General features: G+C 39.6%; 1 protein-coding gene and 1 long non-coding RNA gene across 2 annotated transcripts in view; both read right to left on the reverse strand.

Annotated features, from left to right (window-relative positions):
* LOC121549146 (putative E3 ubiquitin-protein ligase UBR7) overlaps nt 1–19,534 on the reverse strand; it is a 45,387-nt gene extending 25,853 nt beyond the window's left edge. Inside the window, exons 1-6 of the mRNA XM_041861018.2 lie at nt 19,302–19,534; nt 18,091–18,211; nt 17,603–17,736; nt 2,718–2,778; nt 1,096–1,191; nt 941–994 (exon numbers count right to left, since the gene is read on the reverse strand). Coding sequence (XP_041716952.2) covers nt 941–994; nt 1,096–1,191; nt 2,718–2,778; nt 17,603–17,736; nt 18,091–18,210 — 465 coding nt within the window. The 5' untranslated portion in view covers nt 18,211; nt 19,302–19,534. The remainder of the gene's footprint in view (nt 1–940; nt 995–1,095; nt 1,192–2,717; nt 2,779–17,602; nt 17,737–18,090; nt 18,212–19,301) is intronic.
* Nucleotides 14,502–17,592, reverse strand: LOC121549147. Its single transcript, XR_005996746.2, has 3 exons — nt 16,404–17,592; nt 15,863–15,908; nt 14,502–15,148 (listed from the first exon to the last, which is right to left on the reverse strand). It is a non-coding gene; the product is annotated as an uncharacterized LOC121549147 (long non-coding RNA).
* Nucleotides 19,535–19,762: the final 228 nt, after the last annotated feature.

Raw genomic sequence — 19,762 nt, forward strand, 5'->3', positions numbered from 1 at the left:
ATTGGTGTCAGGAGTTGGATAGCACCATTGAAAGCCTGTAACGGCTGAGTTTTAGGCACAGTTCATTTTTCAGTGGCATAGTTCTGCTATTTGTATTAATTGATGTGCTAGCTGAAATATAGTGTATATAGCAGTCTACTAAAGTAATCTGACCTATTCTTACTATAACAAACGACTTCAGCTTCTATTCAGCTTGAATTCTACATTTCACACATCTCCCACTACCATACACATATTTTTACACAGATGAAGCAAACACACATTTCCTTCAGGAAATGTACCCTTTCTAGTTTACCCATATTTATCTTACTTTAGAAGTGTTTGCTTTGCAGGCTTACTAGCATCTATTAAGTTGCGATGTCCCATAAACTGAATGCCCAAATCAAATTGAAGTATCTACAAAACAAGTTATGCAGCCACATAATCCAAAAGGACTGCTACAGCTTGAATTATTGTTCGAGATTCATTCACAAATGATTATTTTGATTCATATGATTCGATTCACCGCGATTGAACTACTACAACAACGAATTGAATCATTAATTTTGTCAAGAATAATCGTTTTAAAGAATCGATTCATATAATTCAAAAGAATCCATTGTTTTTTTTTTACCAGGTCTTCTGGGTCTGGGTCTGGAAACAGTAAAATCAACTTTGTATGGCTTTAGCTGAATCCAGTGTTGGTGCTGGGCTGGAACAACAGAACCCTGTGTTAAACACTTCTCCAGGCCTATAAATAATTTGTCCTGTATTCACAAAGAGTCTCAGAGAAGGAGTGTTGATCTAGGATCAGATCTCACTGATCTTATTAATTATGATTTAAAGTGCAAAACTGATTCTAGATCAGCACTCCTTCTCTGAGACACTTTGTGAATACGTGCCCAGGGACCTGTGCATCTGGAACACATCCTTATGCTTTGATGCTCCACAAAGGCCTTACCCTGCCATGAAGCCAGTCCTCGCAGACAATGCACTGAATCATCTCATCTTCAACCTGAGAAATACACACGTTTCGGTCAATAGCTCTTCACTGGAATACTGATTTCTAAAAACCAATTCATAGACTCTATTTGAGGTGAATGGTCCACTCCTTACCAGGTCTTCTGGGTCTGGATACGGTCTGTTACAGGTGCAATACAGACCAAAAAAATTGTGACTGTATTTGTTCTCTGTGTTCAACTCATTCTTGTCCTAAAGGAAAAAAAGCATAATCAGTAATCATGGGCCATGTAGTACTGTACTCTATGCCAAGATCAGTGTCTCCCAATCCTGGTCCTGGGTACCCAAAGGGATGCATATTTTTGTTTTTGCCCTAGCACTAACACAATTCATTCCACTTATCAATTCAGGTAAATGTACCTATTAAGCCCACCTGAATCTAAGTTTAGACATTTCTAACATATACAGCCCTAATTTTTATTTAAAAAAGTAGAGATAACATGTAAGATTAATCTCTCATGTAAAATTGTATTACTTTACTTACTCTCTTTTTTTATGTGAGAATTTTTTGTAATAAAATGTGTGAAAAGTCCAGACTGGGCTTAATGGGTACCGAATGTACCCTTTAAGCACATGGGTGTTCCAAATAAGCCCACCTCTTAAATAATCAATTGTAATTCATTTCCAAATGCTGAAAACTTAAAACAGACATTTCTTATGCTTCAATTATAATCATATCCCCTAAAGTTATTAAAATCAATTGATCATTACTATTCATCATGGAAGTAGCATTTATAACAGGGGGTGTCCAATCTTAGCCGTAGAGATCAATTTGGGCTCAGGCTTTTGTTCTTGCAAACCAGTACAAACCAGATTAAACTAATCACAGACTTAAATCAAGACCTGATTAGTTGAATCAGGTGTGTTACTGCTTGGTTAGAACAAAAACCTGCCCCCGCACTGACCCTCTTGATAAGACGCCATGCACAAAGACCATAACACAAACAACTTTTAATGAATTATCTGAAAGCTAATTCACATTTTCTGTACTCCTATTTTTATTAATTAGTTCAACTTGTCTTCCTAAAGCCTGTTCGAAGACAGTTTCAAATTGCCTTCTCTACTGTTGTATTACAAAAGGTATATGTGGTGAACCAAAAAATAAGAAACACCTGGATGAATGAGGGACAACAAGATGACAATGCCCCGGCTCAAACTGAGTAGCCGTCCAATAGTCATCTTGTCCCTCATTTGTTTCAATTTTTGTTCACTACTTGTAGGTCTTCTGTCCCTGCAATCCTTCAAGCCTAATCTTATTTTTCCCTCTCTGCATCAATGACTACCTGCCCACTCCAAACGTCTCGGAGAGTACAGATTCTTTGAATTGTTCTTAATTGTTTTTAATCTTGGTAAAGGCACCATGAATAGATGCATAATATGCACAAATGTAGGGATATCAACACAATGCCAATGTGTTTCAATGTAAACAGGGCTTAATTGGAACAGCAATGATTTATGATTTAAAATAAAAAATCAGAATAGCAATATTTTACTCATAGAATATTTGGAAACCAATGGTCTGGGGTATAAATATACACTACAATATTATGCAAAGTTAATATTGAACAATATTTATTTCCATTTAGGGGGTACTTTTTCTACCACTGTAGTACTCTTGTAGCTGGCTTCATATAGAAAACATGCCTATCATGCTGTTCTTGACCCAATGTCTCGAAGTCAAACTACCAAATCATTTCAATAAATGTAAGGAAACTTACTGAGTATAGCTTGCACGCCATCTCTCCAAACTTGCTGTTTCCACAGTCACAGCGGAAATTCCTGCAAAAATTAAAGCCCCCATGCAGTCTTTTTAAATCACTGTTGTTTTTTTATATAATATATACAGTGGGGAAAAAATGTATTTAGTCAGCCACCAATTGTGCAAGTTCTCCCACTTAAAAAGATGAGAGAGGCCTGTCATTTTCATCATAGGTACACGTCAATTATGACAGACAATATGAGAGAAAAAAATCCAGAAAATCACATTGTAGGATTTTTAATGAATTTATTTGCAAATTATGGTGGAAAATAAGTATTTGGTCAATAACAAAAGTTTCTCAATACTTTGTTATATACCCTTTGTTGGCAATGACACAGGTCAAACGTTTTCTGTAAGTCTTCACAAGGTTTTCACACACTGTTGCTGGTATTTTGGCCCATTCCTCCATGCAGATCTCCTCTAGAGCAGTGATGTTTTGGGGCTGTCGCTGGGCAACACGGACTTTCAACTCCCTCCAAAGATTTTCTATGGGGTTGAGATCTGGAGACTGGCTAGGCCACTCCAGGACCTTGAAATGCTTCTTACGAAGCCACTCCTTCGTTGCCCGGGCGGTGTGTTTGGGATCATTGTCATGCTGAAAGACCCAGCCACGTTTCATCTTCAATGCCCTTGCTGATGGAAGGAGGTTTTCACTCAAAATCTCACGATACATGGCACTATTCATTCTTTCCTTTACACGGATCAGTCGTCCTGGTCCCTTTGCAGAAAAACAGCCCCAAAGCATTATGTTTTCACCCCCATGCTTCACAGTAGGTATGGTGTTCTTTGGATGCAACTCAGCATTCTTTGTCCTCCAAACACGACGAGTTGAGTTTCTACCAAAAAGTTATATTTTGGTTTCATCTGACCATATGACATTTTCCCAATCCTCTTCTGGATGCACTCTAGCAAACTTCAGACGGGCCTGGACATGTACTGGCTTAAGCAGGGGGACACGTCTAGCACTGCAGGATTTGAGTCCCTGGCGGCGTAGTGTGTTACTGATGGTAGGCTTTGTTACTTTGGTCCCAGCTCTCTGCAGGTCATTCACTAGGTCCCCCCGTGTGGTTCTGGGATTTTTGCTCACCGTTCTTGTGATCATTTTGACCCCACAGGGTGAGATCTTGCATGGAGCCCCAGATCGAGGGAGATTATCAGTGGCCTTGTATGTCTTCCATTTCCTAATAATTGCTCCCACAGTTGATTTCTTCAAACCAAGCTGCTTACCTATTGCAGATTCAGTCTTCCCAGCCTGGTGCAGGTCTACAATTTTGTTTCTGGTGTCCTTTGACAGCTCTTTGGTCTTGGCCATAGTGGAGTTTGGAGTGTGACTGTTTGAGGTTGTGGACAGGTGTCTTTTATACTGATAACAAGTTCAAACAGGTGCCATTAATACAGGTAACGAGTGGAGGACAGAGGAGCCTCTTAAAGAATAAGTTACAGGTCTGTGAGAGCCAGAAATCTTGCTTCTTTGTAGGTGACCAAATACTTATTTTCCACCATAATTTGCAAATAAATTCATAAAAAATCCTACAATGTGATTTTCTGGATTTTTTTTTTTTCAATTTGTCTGTCATAGTTGACGTGTACCTATGATGAAAATGACAGGCATCTCTCATCTTTTTAAGTGGGAGAACTTGCACAATTGGTGGCTGACTAAATACTTTTTTCCCCCACTGTATATATTGTGACGTCACGAGAGGCTACACAGCTTTCAGCGGGATTGCTCAAGTAGTGCAAGGAGACAAGGTTCAAACAAAACAAGGATTTTATTATAGGTCTTGGGAAATTAACGAAAATATAACAAAATTCTGTTCTCTTGTGGCTCTTTAAGGGTTAACAGTTCAGGGATGTCTCTTCCACATCCAAAATCATAATTCTCACTCGCTCAGATAACTTTTCCCCAGCCTTACTGTAGTCCACGTTGCAGCTAGTGGCCAACCCAGCAAAAAGTCCTTCCAAATGTCTCTCACGTATTTCCACAGGTGCATATATCCAAAGGTGAGTATTTCCCAAAGGTAAGTATCTCCAAATCCTTATATTCCTCATGGAAGTGGACGTGCAGCACTCTTGTCCTCCAGAGAGCCCAGGTTGGAGATTGTGTCTCTTCACCCCCCACACCCTCCCTCAGTGTGTCTCTTCCCTTCCCAAACCTTCAGCTCATCAGCTCCTCATTTGTTTCAGCTGCGTGGGAAGATTGGCCATAGAGGGGTGGAGTTCCCGACCATACCAGCAGATGGAGCCATAGCTGTCTGGGTTTGCAGCCACCTCAGGGGGATGTAACGTCCCTCCAGGACACAGCCTCTCGTGACATCACAATATATATTTTTTAAATCATTTCTTTCCTTGAGCCTGTTTGGGCCACTGAAATGCTCAGTCTGATCGTGTGGGCGTTAGAAAACAAAATTGAATATGAAATGTGATATTTACATACACAGCCTGATTAGCCAATAGGAAGGTCTAGAGCACACCTCCTTATCCCTTCAGAAAACAACAACAACAAAAGGTACATGGTATTCAACCTATCAGTCGGAGCTCGAGTTGGACTCTGAAAGCGACAAACTTCAACAGGTGTGTAGGCTACTTTGTTTTGTCATCAAAACAAAAAGGCATACATTATGCATCTTAATTTGCTATATCATTGTTGTACTGTTTTCAATAGGTCCCCAGAAGATGCAGAACCAGAACAGCCTGTTTGACCATACTGGCCTATACCCTGTCTGCCATCTATTCATTGCAGAACGCCATGATTATCTACAGGGCAGGCTATAGGCCTCTGTGTCTGAGGCCAAACACAGTAACCAATACTAAGTATACTTAATGGCCCATGGTATAATCTTCAGTATCATCAAAGTCTATTTCATCATTTTGCAAAATAGACTTTGTAATGATACTGGAGATTACATTAAAAAATGTTAATAAGTTAACACTGTTGAATTATGTTGTTGAAAGTAAATAAAGAAACTAGACGACAACGATAGGTTGTTGTCATTCTTCATAAACTCTCGTCAGTTATTTACATACAGTAACTGAATTGCAGTGGATCTGTTTATTATATTTTCTTTATTGTAAAAGTGCTCCATGTATCTCAGATCGTAAACAAGGTTATAATGAAAGTCAAAATCATGGCACGTACAGTGCCTTCAGAAAGTATTCATACCCCTTGACTTATTCCACATTTTGTTGTTTTACAGCCTTAATTCAAAATTGATTGAATATTTTTTTTTCTCACCCACTACACACAATACCCCATAATGATGAAGTGAAAACATGTTTTTAAATTTTTTTGCAAATGTATTGAAAATGAAACATATTTCATTTACGGAAGTATTTACACCCCTTTGCTATGACACTCCAAATTGAGCTCAGGTGCATCCAATTTCATTTGATCATCCTTGAGTCACTGCAACTTGATTGGAGTCCACCTCTGGCCAATTCAATTGTTTGGACATGATTTAGAAAGAAACACACGTCTATATACTGTAAGGTCCCACAGTTGACAGTGCATGTCCGAGCCGAAACTATACCATGAAGTCCACGGAATTGTGATGAGGCATATATCTGGGGAAGGGTATAAAACTATTTATAGAGTGTTGAAAGTTTCCAAGAGCACAGTGGTCTCAATAATTTGGAAATTGACAAAATGTGGAACTACCCACTCAGCCAAGAGCTGGCTGTCTGACCAAACTGAGCAACCGGGCAAGAAGGACCTTGGTCAGGGAGGTGACCAAGAACCCAATGACCACACTGACAGAACTACAGAGTTCCTTAGCTAAGGTGGGAGAACCTGCCAGAAGGACAACAGTCTCTACAGCACTTCACCAATCTGGGGTTTATGGACTGAAGCCACTCTTGAGAAAAAGGCACGTGAAATAGTCTGAGATCATAAGGCAAAATATTATGTGGTCTGATGAGACGGAAATTGAACTCTTTGGCCAGAATGCAAAGCGCTATGACTGGAGAAAACCAGGCACCACTCAACACCTGTCTAACACCATCCCTACCGTGAAGCATGGTGGTGGCAGCATCATGCTATTATATTTTATTTACCTTTATTTAAATCAAGGAGTCACCACTGAGACCAGTGTCTCTTTTACAAGGGAACCCTGCATATACATATACAAAATGCAATATAAAACAAATAAAATACAGCACAATTCATACTGCACAGCCAAACATAAATATACACTAAAACAAACACATTCTTCATTATAAAAATCCTCTGTCTGCTGGCTGAACTGCCCTAGGGACACTAACGCATCTATTCAACATTTATTTTGGAGATCATTCCAAACATGTGGAGCAAAAAAACTAAATGGCTGACTTACCTAACTCTGTAGACACCAAAGGAGTCTCCAGAGTTAACCAACCCTGTGAACGGGTTTGATAACTTGTAATTTAAAATCTTAAACAGTGAAGTTAGGTAAGCCAGAAGTTTGTGGAGCAGGGCTTTGTAAACAAAAAGAGCGTAATGATGTGATCTACATGACTTCAGAGGTCCAGCACTGTCTCCTGTGATAAATGAAGGGCGCTATGTGAAAACCATCCAGAGGTTTAAGAGTAGAGGTAGTTTGATAAATAGTATCACCATAATCAAGAACAGGTAGAACGGTTGACTGCACAATCTGCTTCCTGCTGACTAGAAAGAGACCAGATCTGTTTCTGTAAAAAAAAAAGCACACTTTAAATCTTAGTTTCTTAACAAGCTCATGTGTATGTTTTTTCAACGATAAAATCATTGTCAATCCAAATACCAAGGTATTTGTATGCAGGGACTCGTTTGATTACAGAACCATCCGATGAATGAAGATGTAATCCATCTGAGACAATCTTACGACAACTTGAAAACAACATGTATTTTGTTTCCCCCGTTTAAGCACGAGTTTTAAAATCAGTAAGGGCTTCCTGCACAACTGCAAAATCAGACTGCAGACTTGTCACAGTCAGGTCAGCAGTCGTGGCAATTGCGTAGATAATAGTATCATCCACATATAGATTACATTTAAAATGTTTAACAGATTGACCAATAGCATTTATATAAATAGTGAAAAGAACAGGTCCTAGTATCGACCCCTGCAGAACACCTTAATGTACTTCAAGAAATTCAGATTTAACCCCATCAATCACGATGGCCTGTGTTCTGTCACTAAGATAATCACGAAACCAAGAGCAGGCGTCAGAGCCCAGGCCAATAAAATAGCATGATCAACAGTATCAAATGCTTTAGACAGGTCCACAAACAAGGCAGCACAATTCATTTTAGTGTCTAAAGCATTGACAATACCATTAACAACTAATGTGGTTGCTGTGATAGTGCTGTGCCCTGGCCTAAACCCAGATTGAGTTATATTCAAAATACCATGCTCAGATAAAAAGAGGGAAGTTGCTTATTTACCAAAGATTCGAGAATCTTGGCTAGACATGGAAGCCTGGAGATGGGACGATAATTATCAAGATCACTACTGTCACTGCCCTTATGGAGTGGCAGCACATAAACTCCAGAATCCGCATTTTGCCCACTCTTTGAGATAGAAGGGTTAGACGCTCTTTCAAAAAGATAGCCCGCTGAAATAAAATGATGATTAAATACATAAATGATGGCATTTTTGTCTGTAATGGGGCCAGAGTCTGAATTAATTTGTTGGGGAAGAGAGGAGGAAATGCAACCCTTTAGAGATTTGACCGTTTTCCAGAATTTAGCCGGGTTCCCCTTCTAATCAGAAAGAGTGGTTACATAATAATCAGATTTAGCCTTTTTGATCAGTCTTACTCATTGATTCCTCAGTTGCCTAAAATACTGCAAATCTGGGCCTAAGCCAGTGTTCCTGGCCTTGACCCAGGCAACATTTCTCTTATGAATGACTTCAGATAACTCAGGAATGAACCAGGCATTCGATCTACCTTTAACTCTCAGAGTTTTGAAGGGGCATGATTATCTACAATAGTATTGAAGACATTTGCAAAAAAGCTTAAAGCTAAAATCAGGTTCAGGGATAGCTTAGATACAATCAAGGTCACTAAAATAAAGACCATTTAAAAAAGCTTGTTCACTAAAGTTTTTAAAGTTCCTCTTAGTGAGGACACAAAGCCTAGATTTATGCATTTTCATAGTTACATTTATGTATAGTCACCCCAGCTGTAAAATAGTAAATAATGGCTACTTCTTAGAAAGTATTAAACTGTCAAGAGGAGTAAAACAAGGTTGCCCACTATCAGCATATCTATTTATTATGGCCATCAATGTTAGCTATTAAAATCTGATCCAACAATAATATCAAGGGGCTAGAAATCCAAGGCTTAAAAACAAAAAGGTATCATTGTACGCAGACGACTCATGTTTACTTTTAAATCCGCAATCTGAATCCCTGCACAGACTCAGAGGATTTAGATAATTTCTCTAACCTCTCTGGATTACAACATAACTATGATAAGTGTACCATATTACGTATTGGAACGCAGAAAATAAAAAAATTACATTCCCATAAAATGGTCTGACGGTGAAGTGGACATACTCGGTATTCATGAATACATTCTCACTACAATAAATATTAATAGAAAGTTAGCAAGATCTTATCTATTTTTGCTACAATGGAAAGGTAAATAAACACCTGTCTATTTGTGGAAAAATCACCCTGATTAATTATTTAGTCATTTCCCAGTTTACCTATTTACTTAAGGCCCTGCCTACACCTAACGACTTGTTTTTTAAATTATATGAGCAAAAAATATTCCACTTTATTTGGAACGGCAAGCCAGACAAAAATAAACGGGCCTATTTATATAATGAATATGAATTAGGAGGGATACAATTATTCAATATTAAAGCATTGAACCTCTCACTAAAGGCTTCAGTCATACAAAAGTTCGAACTGTAAGAGTGGCTCACCCAGTGTTAAAAAATGGCTTTTTTCCCTTTATCCAGATTACAACCTCTCACTTTTGGTTATTTGAAAATTAAATAATCTCCAAAATATAGTTATTTTTAAAACAAGCCATAGAAAACTGGTTGCAATTTCAGTTTCATCCACCAGATAAGACAAATATAATGGCTAAACATAAATACACCAATTGATTAAAAAATGTTTTGGGGAAAAAATGTTTTAAAAATGTAAAATTTTTCCACATTTTGTTACGTTACAGCCTTATTCTAAAATTGATTAAATTATTTATTTTTCTCATCAGTCAAACCTCAATACCCGTAAAGACAAAGCGAAAACAGGTTTCTAGACATTTTTGCAAATAAAAAACAGAAATACCTTATTTACATACAGTGGGGAGAACAACTATTTGATACACTGCCGATTTTGCAGGTTTTCCTACTTACAAAGCATGTAGAGGTCTGTAATTTTTATCATAGGTACACTTCAACTGTGAGAGACGGAATCTAAAACAAAAATCCAGAAAATCACATTGTATGATTTTTAAGTAATTAATTTGCAATATAGCTGTCATGCAATATGCTGGCATGTCATGCCTAAATTTTCGAAACTTGCCAATGAAAAAATAATTAAAGTAGGTGGCAATATCAGTCGGTTTTGTGATTAATCTGATTCAATGAATGATGGAGCCGAGTTAGCTTTTTTTTTAAACCAGAAATGTCATTTAAGGTGCTCCAAAGCTTTTTACTATCATTCTTTATGTCATTTATCTTTGTTTCATAGTTTACTTTCTTCTTTTCATTCAGTTTAGTCACATGATTTCTCAATTTGCAATACGTTTGCCAATCGGGTGTACAGCCAGACTTATTTGCCATCTCTTTTGCCTCATCCCTCTCAACCATACCATTTTTCAATTCCTCCTCAATCCACAGGGATTTAACAGTTTGTCATTTTCTTCTTAGTGGGTGCATGCTTATTAGTAAATGGGATAAGTAATTTCATAAATGTGTCAAGTGGGCAGCCTGATGAAAGCCAGTCAATATTTAAAATCACCCAGAAAGTATACCTCTCTATTGATATCACATATATTATCAAGCATTTCTCACGTTATCCAGATACTGACTGTTAGCACTTGGTGGTCTATAACAGCTTCCCACCAGAATGGGCTTTAGGTGAGGCAGATGAACCTGTAGCCATATTACTTCAACAGTATTTAACAAGAGATCCTCACAGATCTGGGGAAGGGTACCAAACAATGTATGCAGCATTGAAGGTCCCCAAGAACGCTGTGGCCTCCATCATCATTCTTAAATGGATGAAGTTTGGAACCACCAAGACTCTTCCTAGAGCTGGCCGCCTTGCCAAACTGAGCAATGAGGGAGAAGGGCCTTGGTCAGGGAGGTGACCAAGAACCCGATGGTCACTCTGACAGAGCTCCAGAGTTCCTCTGTCGAGATGGGAGAACCTTCCAGAAGGACAACCATCTCTGCAGCACTCCACCAATCAGGCCTTTTTGGTAGAGTGGCCAGACGGAAGCCACTCCTCAGTAAAAGGCACATGACAGCCCGCTTGGAGTTTGCCAAAAGGCACCTAAAGGACTCTCAGACCATGAGAAACAAGATTCTCTGGTCTGATGAAGCCAAGATTGAACTCATTTCTGGAGGACACCTGGCACCATCCCTACGGTGAAGCATGGTGGTGGCAGCATCATGCTGTGGGGATGTTTTTCAGCGGCAGGGACTGGGAGACTAGTCAGGATCGAGGGAAAGATGAACGGAGCAAAGTACAGAGAGATCCTTGATGAAAACCTGCTCCAGAGAGCTCAGGACCTCAGACTCGGGCAAAGGTTCACCTTCCAACAGGACAATGACCCTAAGCACACAGCCAAGACAATGCAGGTGTGGCTTTGGGACAAGTCTCCGAATGTCCTTGAGTGGCTCAGCTAGAGCCCAGACTTGAACCCGATCTAACATCTCTGGAGACCCGAAAATAGCTGTGCAGCGACACTCCCCATCCAACCTGACAGAGCTTGAGAGGATCTGCAGAGAAGAATGGGAGAAACTCCCCAAATACTCAAGTGCCAAGCTTGTAGTGTCATACCCAAGAAGAAACGAGGCTGTAATCGCTGCCAAAGGTGCTTCAACAAAGTTCTGAGTAAAGGGTCTGAATATTTATGTAAATGTAATATTTCAGTTTATTTGTGGAGCTAACAAAAATATATGAAAATGTCTGCACTATCCAAAATTACAACCAACTGATTGCAGCATTACTGCAAAAATGGAGGAGGCAAAGTTGAAGGGGGAGAAGGTAAGGAACTTGTCTGTCAGCCATACATTAAAGATAAAAAAAATGTGTATCTTTAATTGTATCAAAAAATTGACAGCTGCGCAATACAGGTTACAAAATAGTTGGGAAGAGATTTTTTATGTGCCGGTTCCATGGCACATGGTTTATGAACTGATACACAAAACAACGCCGGATTCAAAACGTAGTTTTTCAATTTAAAATATTATGCAACTAATAGAATGTTATGTATATGGGGCATACAATCATCCCAGCTCTGCAGATTTTGCTGCGAATAGACAAAATAATTAGATCACTTGTTTTGGTACTGCCCATATGTAGCTTGTTTTTGGTCGCAGGTTTGGGAATGGCTGAAAAATCACAACATTTACCTAAAACTAACTCTGCAAATAGCACTGCTGGGTGATTTGAAAAGCCATAGTCAATCGATCAATAATATAATAATACTCTTACAAAAAATATGTTTTCATTTAAACTCTGTAGAAACTATGAGAAACAGCACAGTTGAAAAATATGGCAAGCAGAAAACAAAACTTGATGGTTTTCATAGATAGATGGGAGGGGTTGAGGGTAGCTGAAGGGTGGAACTAAAGGAAAAGAGCGATAACTTTGGTATAAATGTACCGTGCCCGTAAAATGTATAATTGGAAGTAGAAGTCTAAGTATTGTTGTTCATTAGTTTACATGACTGGGCAGGGGCACAGCCATGGGTGGGGCCTGGGAGAAACCCAGAATGGGTTTTTCCCCACAAAAGGGATTTATTACAGACAGAAATACTCCTCCGTTTCATCAGCTGCCTGGGTGGCTGGTCTCAGATCCTGCAGGTGAAGAAGCCGGATGTGGAGGTTCTGGGCTGGCGTGGTTACACGAGGTCTGCGGTTGTAAGGCCAGTTGGATGTACTGCCAAATTCTCTAAAATGACATTGGAGGCGGCTTATGGTAGAGAAATGAACATTAAATTATCTTGCAACAGCTCTGGTGGACATTCCTGCAGTCAGCATGCCAAATGCACGCTCCCTCAAAATTAAGACATATGTGGCAGTGTTGTGTGACAAAACCGCACATTTAAGGGTGGCCTTTTACTGTCCTCAGCACAAGTTGCACATGTGTAATGATCATGCCTTTTAGACAGCTTTTTTATATCCCACACCTGTCAGGTGGATGGATTATCTTGGCAAAGGAGAAATGCTCACTAACAGGGATGTAATCAAATTTGTGCACAACATGAGAGAAATAAGCTTTTTATGTGTATGGAAAATTTCTGGGATCTTTTATTTCTGCTCATGAAACATGGGACCAACACTTTACATGTTATTTTATATCAACCTTGATAGAACCCACAATATTAAAGCTGATCCAGCCCCTAAAGAAAAAAATGCTTTGGGGATGTTTTTCAGTGGCAAAGGGACTGGGAGACTGGTAAGGATAGACGGAACAATTAATGGAGCCAAATACAGGCAAATACTTGATGAGTACCTGCTTCAGAATGCAAACGACCTTAGACTGGGGCGAAGATTTACGTTCCAACAGGACAATGACCCCAAGCATACAGCCAAAGCAAAGCTGGAATGGCTTCAGGACAAGAATGTTAAAGTCCTTGAGCGGCCCAGCAAAAGCCCAGACTTGAATCCCTTTGAAAATCTGTGGAAAGACCTGAAGATTGCTGTTCACTGCCGCTCCCCCTCTAACTTAACAGAGCTTGAGAAAATGTCCAAATCCAGATGTGCAAAGCTGATACAGACATACCAAAAGATGACTCAAAGCTGTAATCGCCGCCAAAGGTGCTTCTACAAAGTATTGACTCAGAGGTGTGAATACATATGTAAATGAATACGTATTTAATTTGCAATAAATTAGCAAACATTTCTAAAAACATGTTTTCAATTTGTCATTATGGGGTAGTGTGTAGATGGGTGAGATTTAAAAAAAATATTTAATCCATTTGAATTCAGGCTGTTTAACGCAACGAAATGTGGAATAAGTCAAGGGGTATGAATACTTTCTGAAGGCACTGTAAGTATCTTTTCAAGTTATTGTTTCACTACTCAAGCTCTGGAAAATATCACTTGTTCACAGTTAGAATCAGAATAAAAATACCTCTAACACCTATTTTAGCGACTGATGGTACTTTTCTCAAATTCTATTTACATTTTACGTCATCTTATCCAGAGCGACTTACATGATTCATTTTTTTATTTATTTTTTCCCATACTGCTCCCCCTGTGGGAAACGAACCCACAACCCTGGCATTGCAAACGCCATGCTCTACCAACTGAGCTACCTCCCTGCCGGACATTCCCTCCCCTAACCTGGACGACACTGGGCCAATTGTGCGCCGCCCCATTGGTCTCCCGGTTGCGGCCGGCTACAGCAGAGCCTGGATACGAACCAGGATCTCTAGTGGCACAGCTAGCACTGCGATGCAGTGCCTTAGACCACTGCGCCACTCGGGAGATGTTCTTTCTTATCCAGATAGTAAATTAAAACACATATGTGCACCAAAACAAATTACAGAAAGCATTGAGTCTTACATATGATAAGGAAAGACATGCACAACAATATAATATTAATAAAACAATAACTTTATTGAAAGGGGAAAACATTGTCTCTTTTAAAACTGAAAACACACGTGCATTTGCATCACTATCATATCACCATACACAACTGCTTGCCCTTGCATTCAGGTGCCACACAAGCAAATCACGTCATATTCTCCTTTCTATATTTACTGCAACAAAGCCAACATTTTTTAGAGTAGTCCTCAAGTACATAACATTTATTTCTGTTCCGACAATCAGCCAAATGTTAGCTTGGTCTTTGAGCTGTTTGTGCTATATAGCCATTAGCCAACTCATATGTATAGCCAAGCCAACAGCTATGGTATCATGGCATTACAACTATCATACATTTGGAGTTAGCAAGACAGCATAAACCGATCTGGGACCAGGCTATAGCATTTCTACGACCTTCACCACCAGCTTGGTATGAGCAGCACCAACTACCAGCATCAACCTAGGAGGGTTAGGTGGGGGAGGGGGAGGACCAGTTCAGCTGCTTCTCTGCCAGTCGATGTTCACCTGTCTGTGTGTGTCTCATACTCTTTGTCCTAGTCTTCACACCAAGTAGCTCCTCATCAAAAACATCTTCCTCCAAGAAGTCCATGACTTCATGGTCCTCTTCATCCTGCAGGACTTCCTCAGCTATGGCTCTTTAGCACATAAGGGGATCATGAATGGACGTTATCAAACTGTTTGCAAGGTGACAAAGTTACATTTTATGTTTTTATGTTTTCACTCACATTTGAGAAAATGTAACATTATTTCATATCTGATAGTCCATAACTGAAATAAAATGATAATGTATGCCTGTAGCAAAGTCAAACCGCTAGATCTCTAGCCTGAGCTTTCATAAGTCATTTGATGTATCATAAGACTTACACATTCATTCTGGTATTCAACTGCCAGAAGGCTTACTATTTGTTTTAGGAATCATATCACAGATAAACATACACCTAATGAGATATCTAGCTAGCTAATAATATTAGTAGCTACCCTCCCTCTTGCTTTGTGCTGGCAGGCTAGTAATAATAATAAAAATAAATTAAACTTCTATAGTGCTTTCATAATAGAAATCTCAAAGCAATATAAGAAGCCTTTTGGACCTAGACTCCAGCCACCCTAGTCATAGACTGTTCTCTCTGCTACCGCACGGCAAGCGTTACCGGAGCACCAAGTCTAGGACCAAAAGGCTTCCTAACAGCTTCTACCCCCAAGTCATAAGACTCCTGAACAGCTAATCATGGCTACTCGCACTATTTGCATTGTCACCCACACCCCACCCCCTCTTTTACGCGGCTGCTACTCTGTTTATTATCTATGCATAGTCACTAACTCTACCCACATGTACATATTACCTCAATTACCTCGACTAACCGGTGCCCCTGCACATTGACTCTGTACCGGTACCCCCTGTACAGTGGGGGAAAAAAGTATTTAGTCAGCCACCAATTGTGCAAGTTCTCCCACTTAAAAAGATGAGAGAGGCCTGTAATTTTCATCATAGGTACACGTCAACTATGACAGACAAAATGAGATTTTTTTTTCCAGAAAATCACATTGTAGGATTTTTAATGAATTTATGAATTTAATTAATTTATTTGCAAATTATGGTGGAAAATCTTCCATTCCTCTCACGCTTCAAGCGACTCCTCACAAGCTATAAATCCAACTAATGATTTGCCTCCTTTAGAAATGTCCTTGTTTTTCCAAGTCATTATAATGCACTTTAGACTAAATCTTCATCAGCACATTGCAGCTCAGAGAATGCCATTGAGTAGCTAGTAGAAAGTTCATCCGGGCAGAGGTCCTCAAGAGAACATTCAAAACAATATTGTGACGAAGCATGCAACCCATGAATACCATGTCCTTTACTTATAATAGAAAAATAACTATCTAGACACTTACTTCATGAATGGTTGCTGCTGCTGCCGATTTCAAGATCCATGCGATGCTCGATGGAGCTGCTGGGAAATCCACCTGTGTACCTAGCCTGATTTGCAGTGTAGTCCGATGCAAAGTGTGCTGTGCAGGAGGTTCGACTGAACTTCTCTGACAGTTGATTATGATAAATAAATCGCTGCCAAATCAGACAAACTGATTGTTCGGCTGGAATACAGTGCTAAGGCATCCATAATGCACAATCTCTCTTGCTTTTGGGCGGGACCAGCGCCAAAACTAGGAGGGAATATGTAAATAAATTATTAATGTTAATTGGTCTATTATAATCAGATCGCCGGGTGCGGGTCAAAAGTACATCCCACTTGAACAGGCTGAAATTTCAGGCATTTTTTTTAAACAGATCTTACACAAAAAGGCCATTATCATCACTTTCACAATATTCAGTGTGGAAATATCTTCTTTTTTTTTTACGGTAAAACACATTTAACTGCACTGCACCCTTAACTACGGAAAATTCTGTTTCCATCTGCAGTATCACAGATAAAGCTAGAGGGTGCTGTGGTTCATTACACAGGAACATTTATAAATTTGAGCACAGATATAGGGCCACACACAGCACCCAAATATTGCTCTGTGTGTCCCATTAAGGAGATGGACTGGGTCTAACTTTAAGATGATTGAAAGATGAGTGGACAATGAACTTACATTTCATAAACTGATGTGATCCACAAGCCATTATTAGATACGGATATCTGAACCCATGTTACGTTAGTATGAACAATGCTTTCCCTCAATGAACACACAAAAATTAGCGATTACAGTAAATAAAATTCAGGCAAGCTTGAAGGGCCTCTGACATACCAAAACAATGCTTTTTCATTTGGTAAACATGCATTCATATAAAATATAAACCACTTTAAGGACAAGACAGACAAGGTTGTCCTATCTACATCATCAACAGGCAATGTAGCGCATGGACGACATTTGTGTTGGTCTGTCTTGTCCTTTAGGGGGTCCACCCCACGTCTCCATCTCAATTCATCTTTCTGGGATTCCTCACACCCCAGCTCCTCACCTACTGCTCTACCTTATTGGAGGAGAAGCTACCTCCCCTCAGGCCTTCTTGTCCACTACGTTTTGAGGAGGCAAGGAGTTGAGGAAAGATTCAATAGAAAAAAAAGAATCAACAATGCAGTGAAACTCACCTTTTGGTGTAGAGCTCAAAAAGGTCATGGCCTTCATGGCATTTGTAGGAGCAGGCCAGGCAGATGCCGGCTGGCTCTCCCCCCTTTGGTGTGCAGGTGCTACAGGCATAGAGGGCTTGTCGCTTCACATAGCCCTGTAAGAACACATCCCCCCAAAAAACACATGTGAAACTGCCATGCATCTTGATTCTTTCAGATAGAGCATGTTTTTGCAATGTCTACCACAAGAGGGAAAATGTACATGTGATAAATCCACAGGTTAGAACATTTAAAATTGTCATAAAAACACAGATCAAGTTACATTTCTAAACTATTGTCAATTTGGTATTGATATTTGTAATTTTGGTTGGCAGTGACATAAGATTGATTGGTGTAGAATTTAAAAAATATGCAACTTAACACTGGCTCAGATAGCAAAGTTGTATTATATCTAACTAATATTGGGTATATTTGTGCTTCTCTAAAAAGATGTGGCGCAAATAGCCTACCTCAGGATAAGAACACTTCTCAGAATCACTGCCAGCTAAAACAGCAGACGCCTCATTCTCCAACTCTTCATCTTCTTCCAAAACATCCACCAAAGAGACAGTAGCCTCATCTCCCGTCATCCTTGGAGAGAAGGTAATATATATATTTTTTTTTATACAAGCACGTGTTTCCAGGGCAGAATGTACACTGACAGGGAAATCTAAACAGGGACGTCTGTGACTTGGGAAGAGGTATCAGAATTCTCTATTCACCAAACGAGTTCCATAAGCAAAACATTGTGGAGTGCTCTGGGCGTTCGGTTATTCTTATGCCATGTTCACGTGCTAGTCGGAACTAGGAAACTCGAAAATCTGACTTCAGAGAGTTCAAGACAACTGGGAACTTGGTAAAAAACTAGCTCTGACTGGTAAAAATCGTTTTGAACGCCATCGAACTCGGAAATCTTTCTAGAACTCCGACTTTCCGACCTGAAGACCACCGACGTCATGATTTGACGATATTTCCAAGTTCCCACTTGTCTTGAAAGCACCACTAGTTCCTAGTACCACATGAACGCGGCATCAAACTCGATACATTGTCGCTATCTCACAATGACAACATCCGCACGACTTCCGGATTATGTTTCAATATTTCACCCTGTTGGCGGGAGTTTCTGAAAAGCACACCTTGATAGCTTCACATTTCGATGAAATATTGTCTCTACTGTTGGTTTAGTTGGTGGTTGTTATGTATCTGTCTGTGGAAACATGGCGAAACAAATCGATTATCCGTCAAAATGCCACGATGACTCGGGTCAGAGTTCAAACTAGCGTCATAGGAATGCCCTGAAGAAAGAGATTATCATAAAAACAGAAAACAACCTGACTTCTATGATAGTGGCGATTAAGAAATTAAACGCAGACGTATGGGGGCTACTTACTGAACACGTTGAAAAATAAATACTTTTAAAGAAATGACAAGCGGGATGTGCAAGTTGATGATAGTGAGGTTGGTTAGCTTGTAAGTTAACACGCTTGGCTATAGCATGTTCGTAAAAACAAAACGAGGTTCACGAATGTACCTCTTCTATTGAGGCTAGTGTTTTGTGTTACGTTATGTAGCTGTTGTCTAGTAGGAAATCTATCGTTTTGCTAGCTAACGTTAATCCTGCCCTGGAAGAAAACACATTTTGGTAGCTAGTTGCTACGAAAATAATTAGACAAATCCCTACCTTTGGATGATCAGATAAACCGCCCACGTTGATCAGAGAATGGATTTAGATAACTGGCTTTGAGTGAGACGACACCTGTTTAGCGCCGGCTAACTAGCACAGATATTCCCAGCATCAAACCGACTAGTTTGCTACTAATGCTGCGTTCAAAACAACTGGGAACTCGGAAATCTGATACCTCCGTCGTCTGTGTTCAAAACAACTGGAATCCTTCAATTCATATTCCGATTAACCAACTCTGCAAACGTTGTCAAAATACGTTCTGTACTCACAAAAAGTTTAATTTTCATTTATCTCATTTGACATATTTAGCAGACGCTCTTATCAGTTTCGCAGAGCAACTGCCGTCACGCACGGTATTTACTTCCAAAAAAGGTCTAAATCAAAAGTATATTGTTTTTGACCAAGTGTGCATGAGCAAAATCCACCTTCAGCACCTCCAATAACATAACTAATTTCTG

This window comes from Coregonus clupeaformis, unplaced genomic scaffold (assembly GCF_020615455.1).
Source record: "Coregonus clupeaformis isolate EN_2021a unplaced genomic scaffold, ASM2061545v1 scaf0611, whole genome shotgun sequence".
In the NCBI taxonomy this organism is placed as follows: Eukaryota; Metazoa; Chordata; class Actinopteri; order Salmoniformes; family Salmonidae; genus Coregonus; species Coregonus clupeaformis.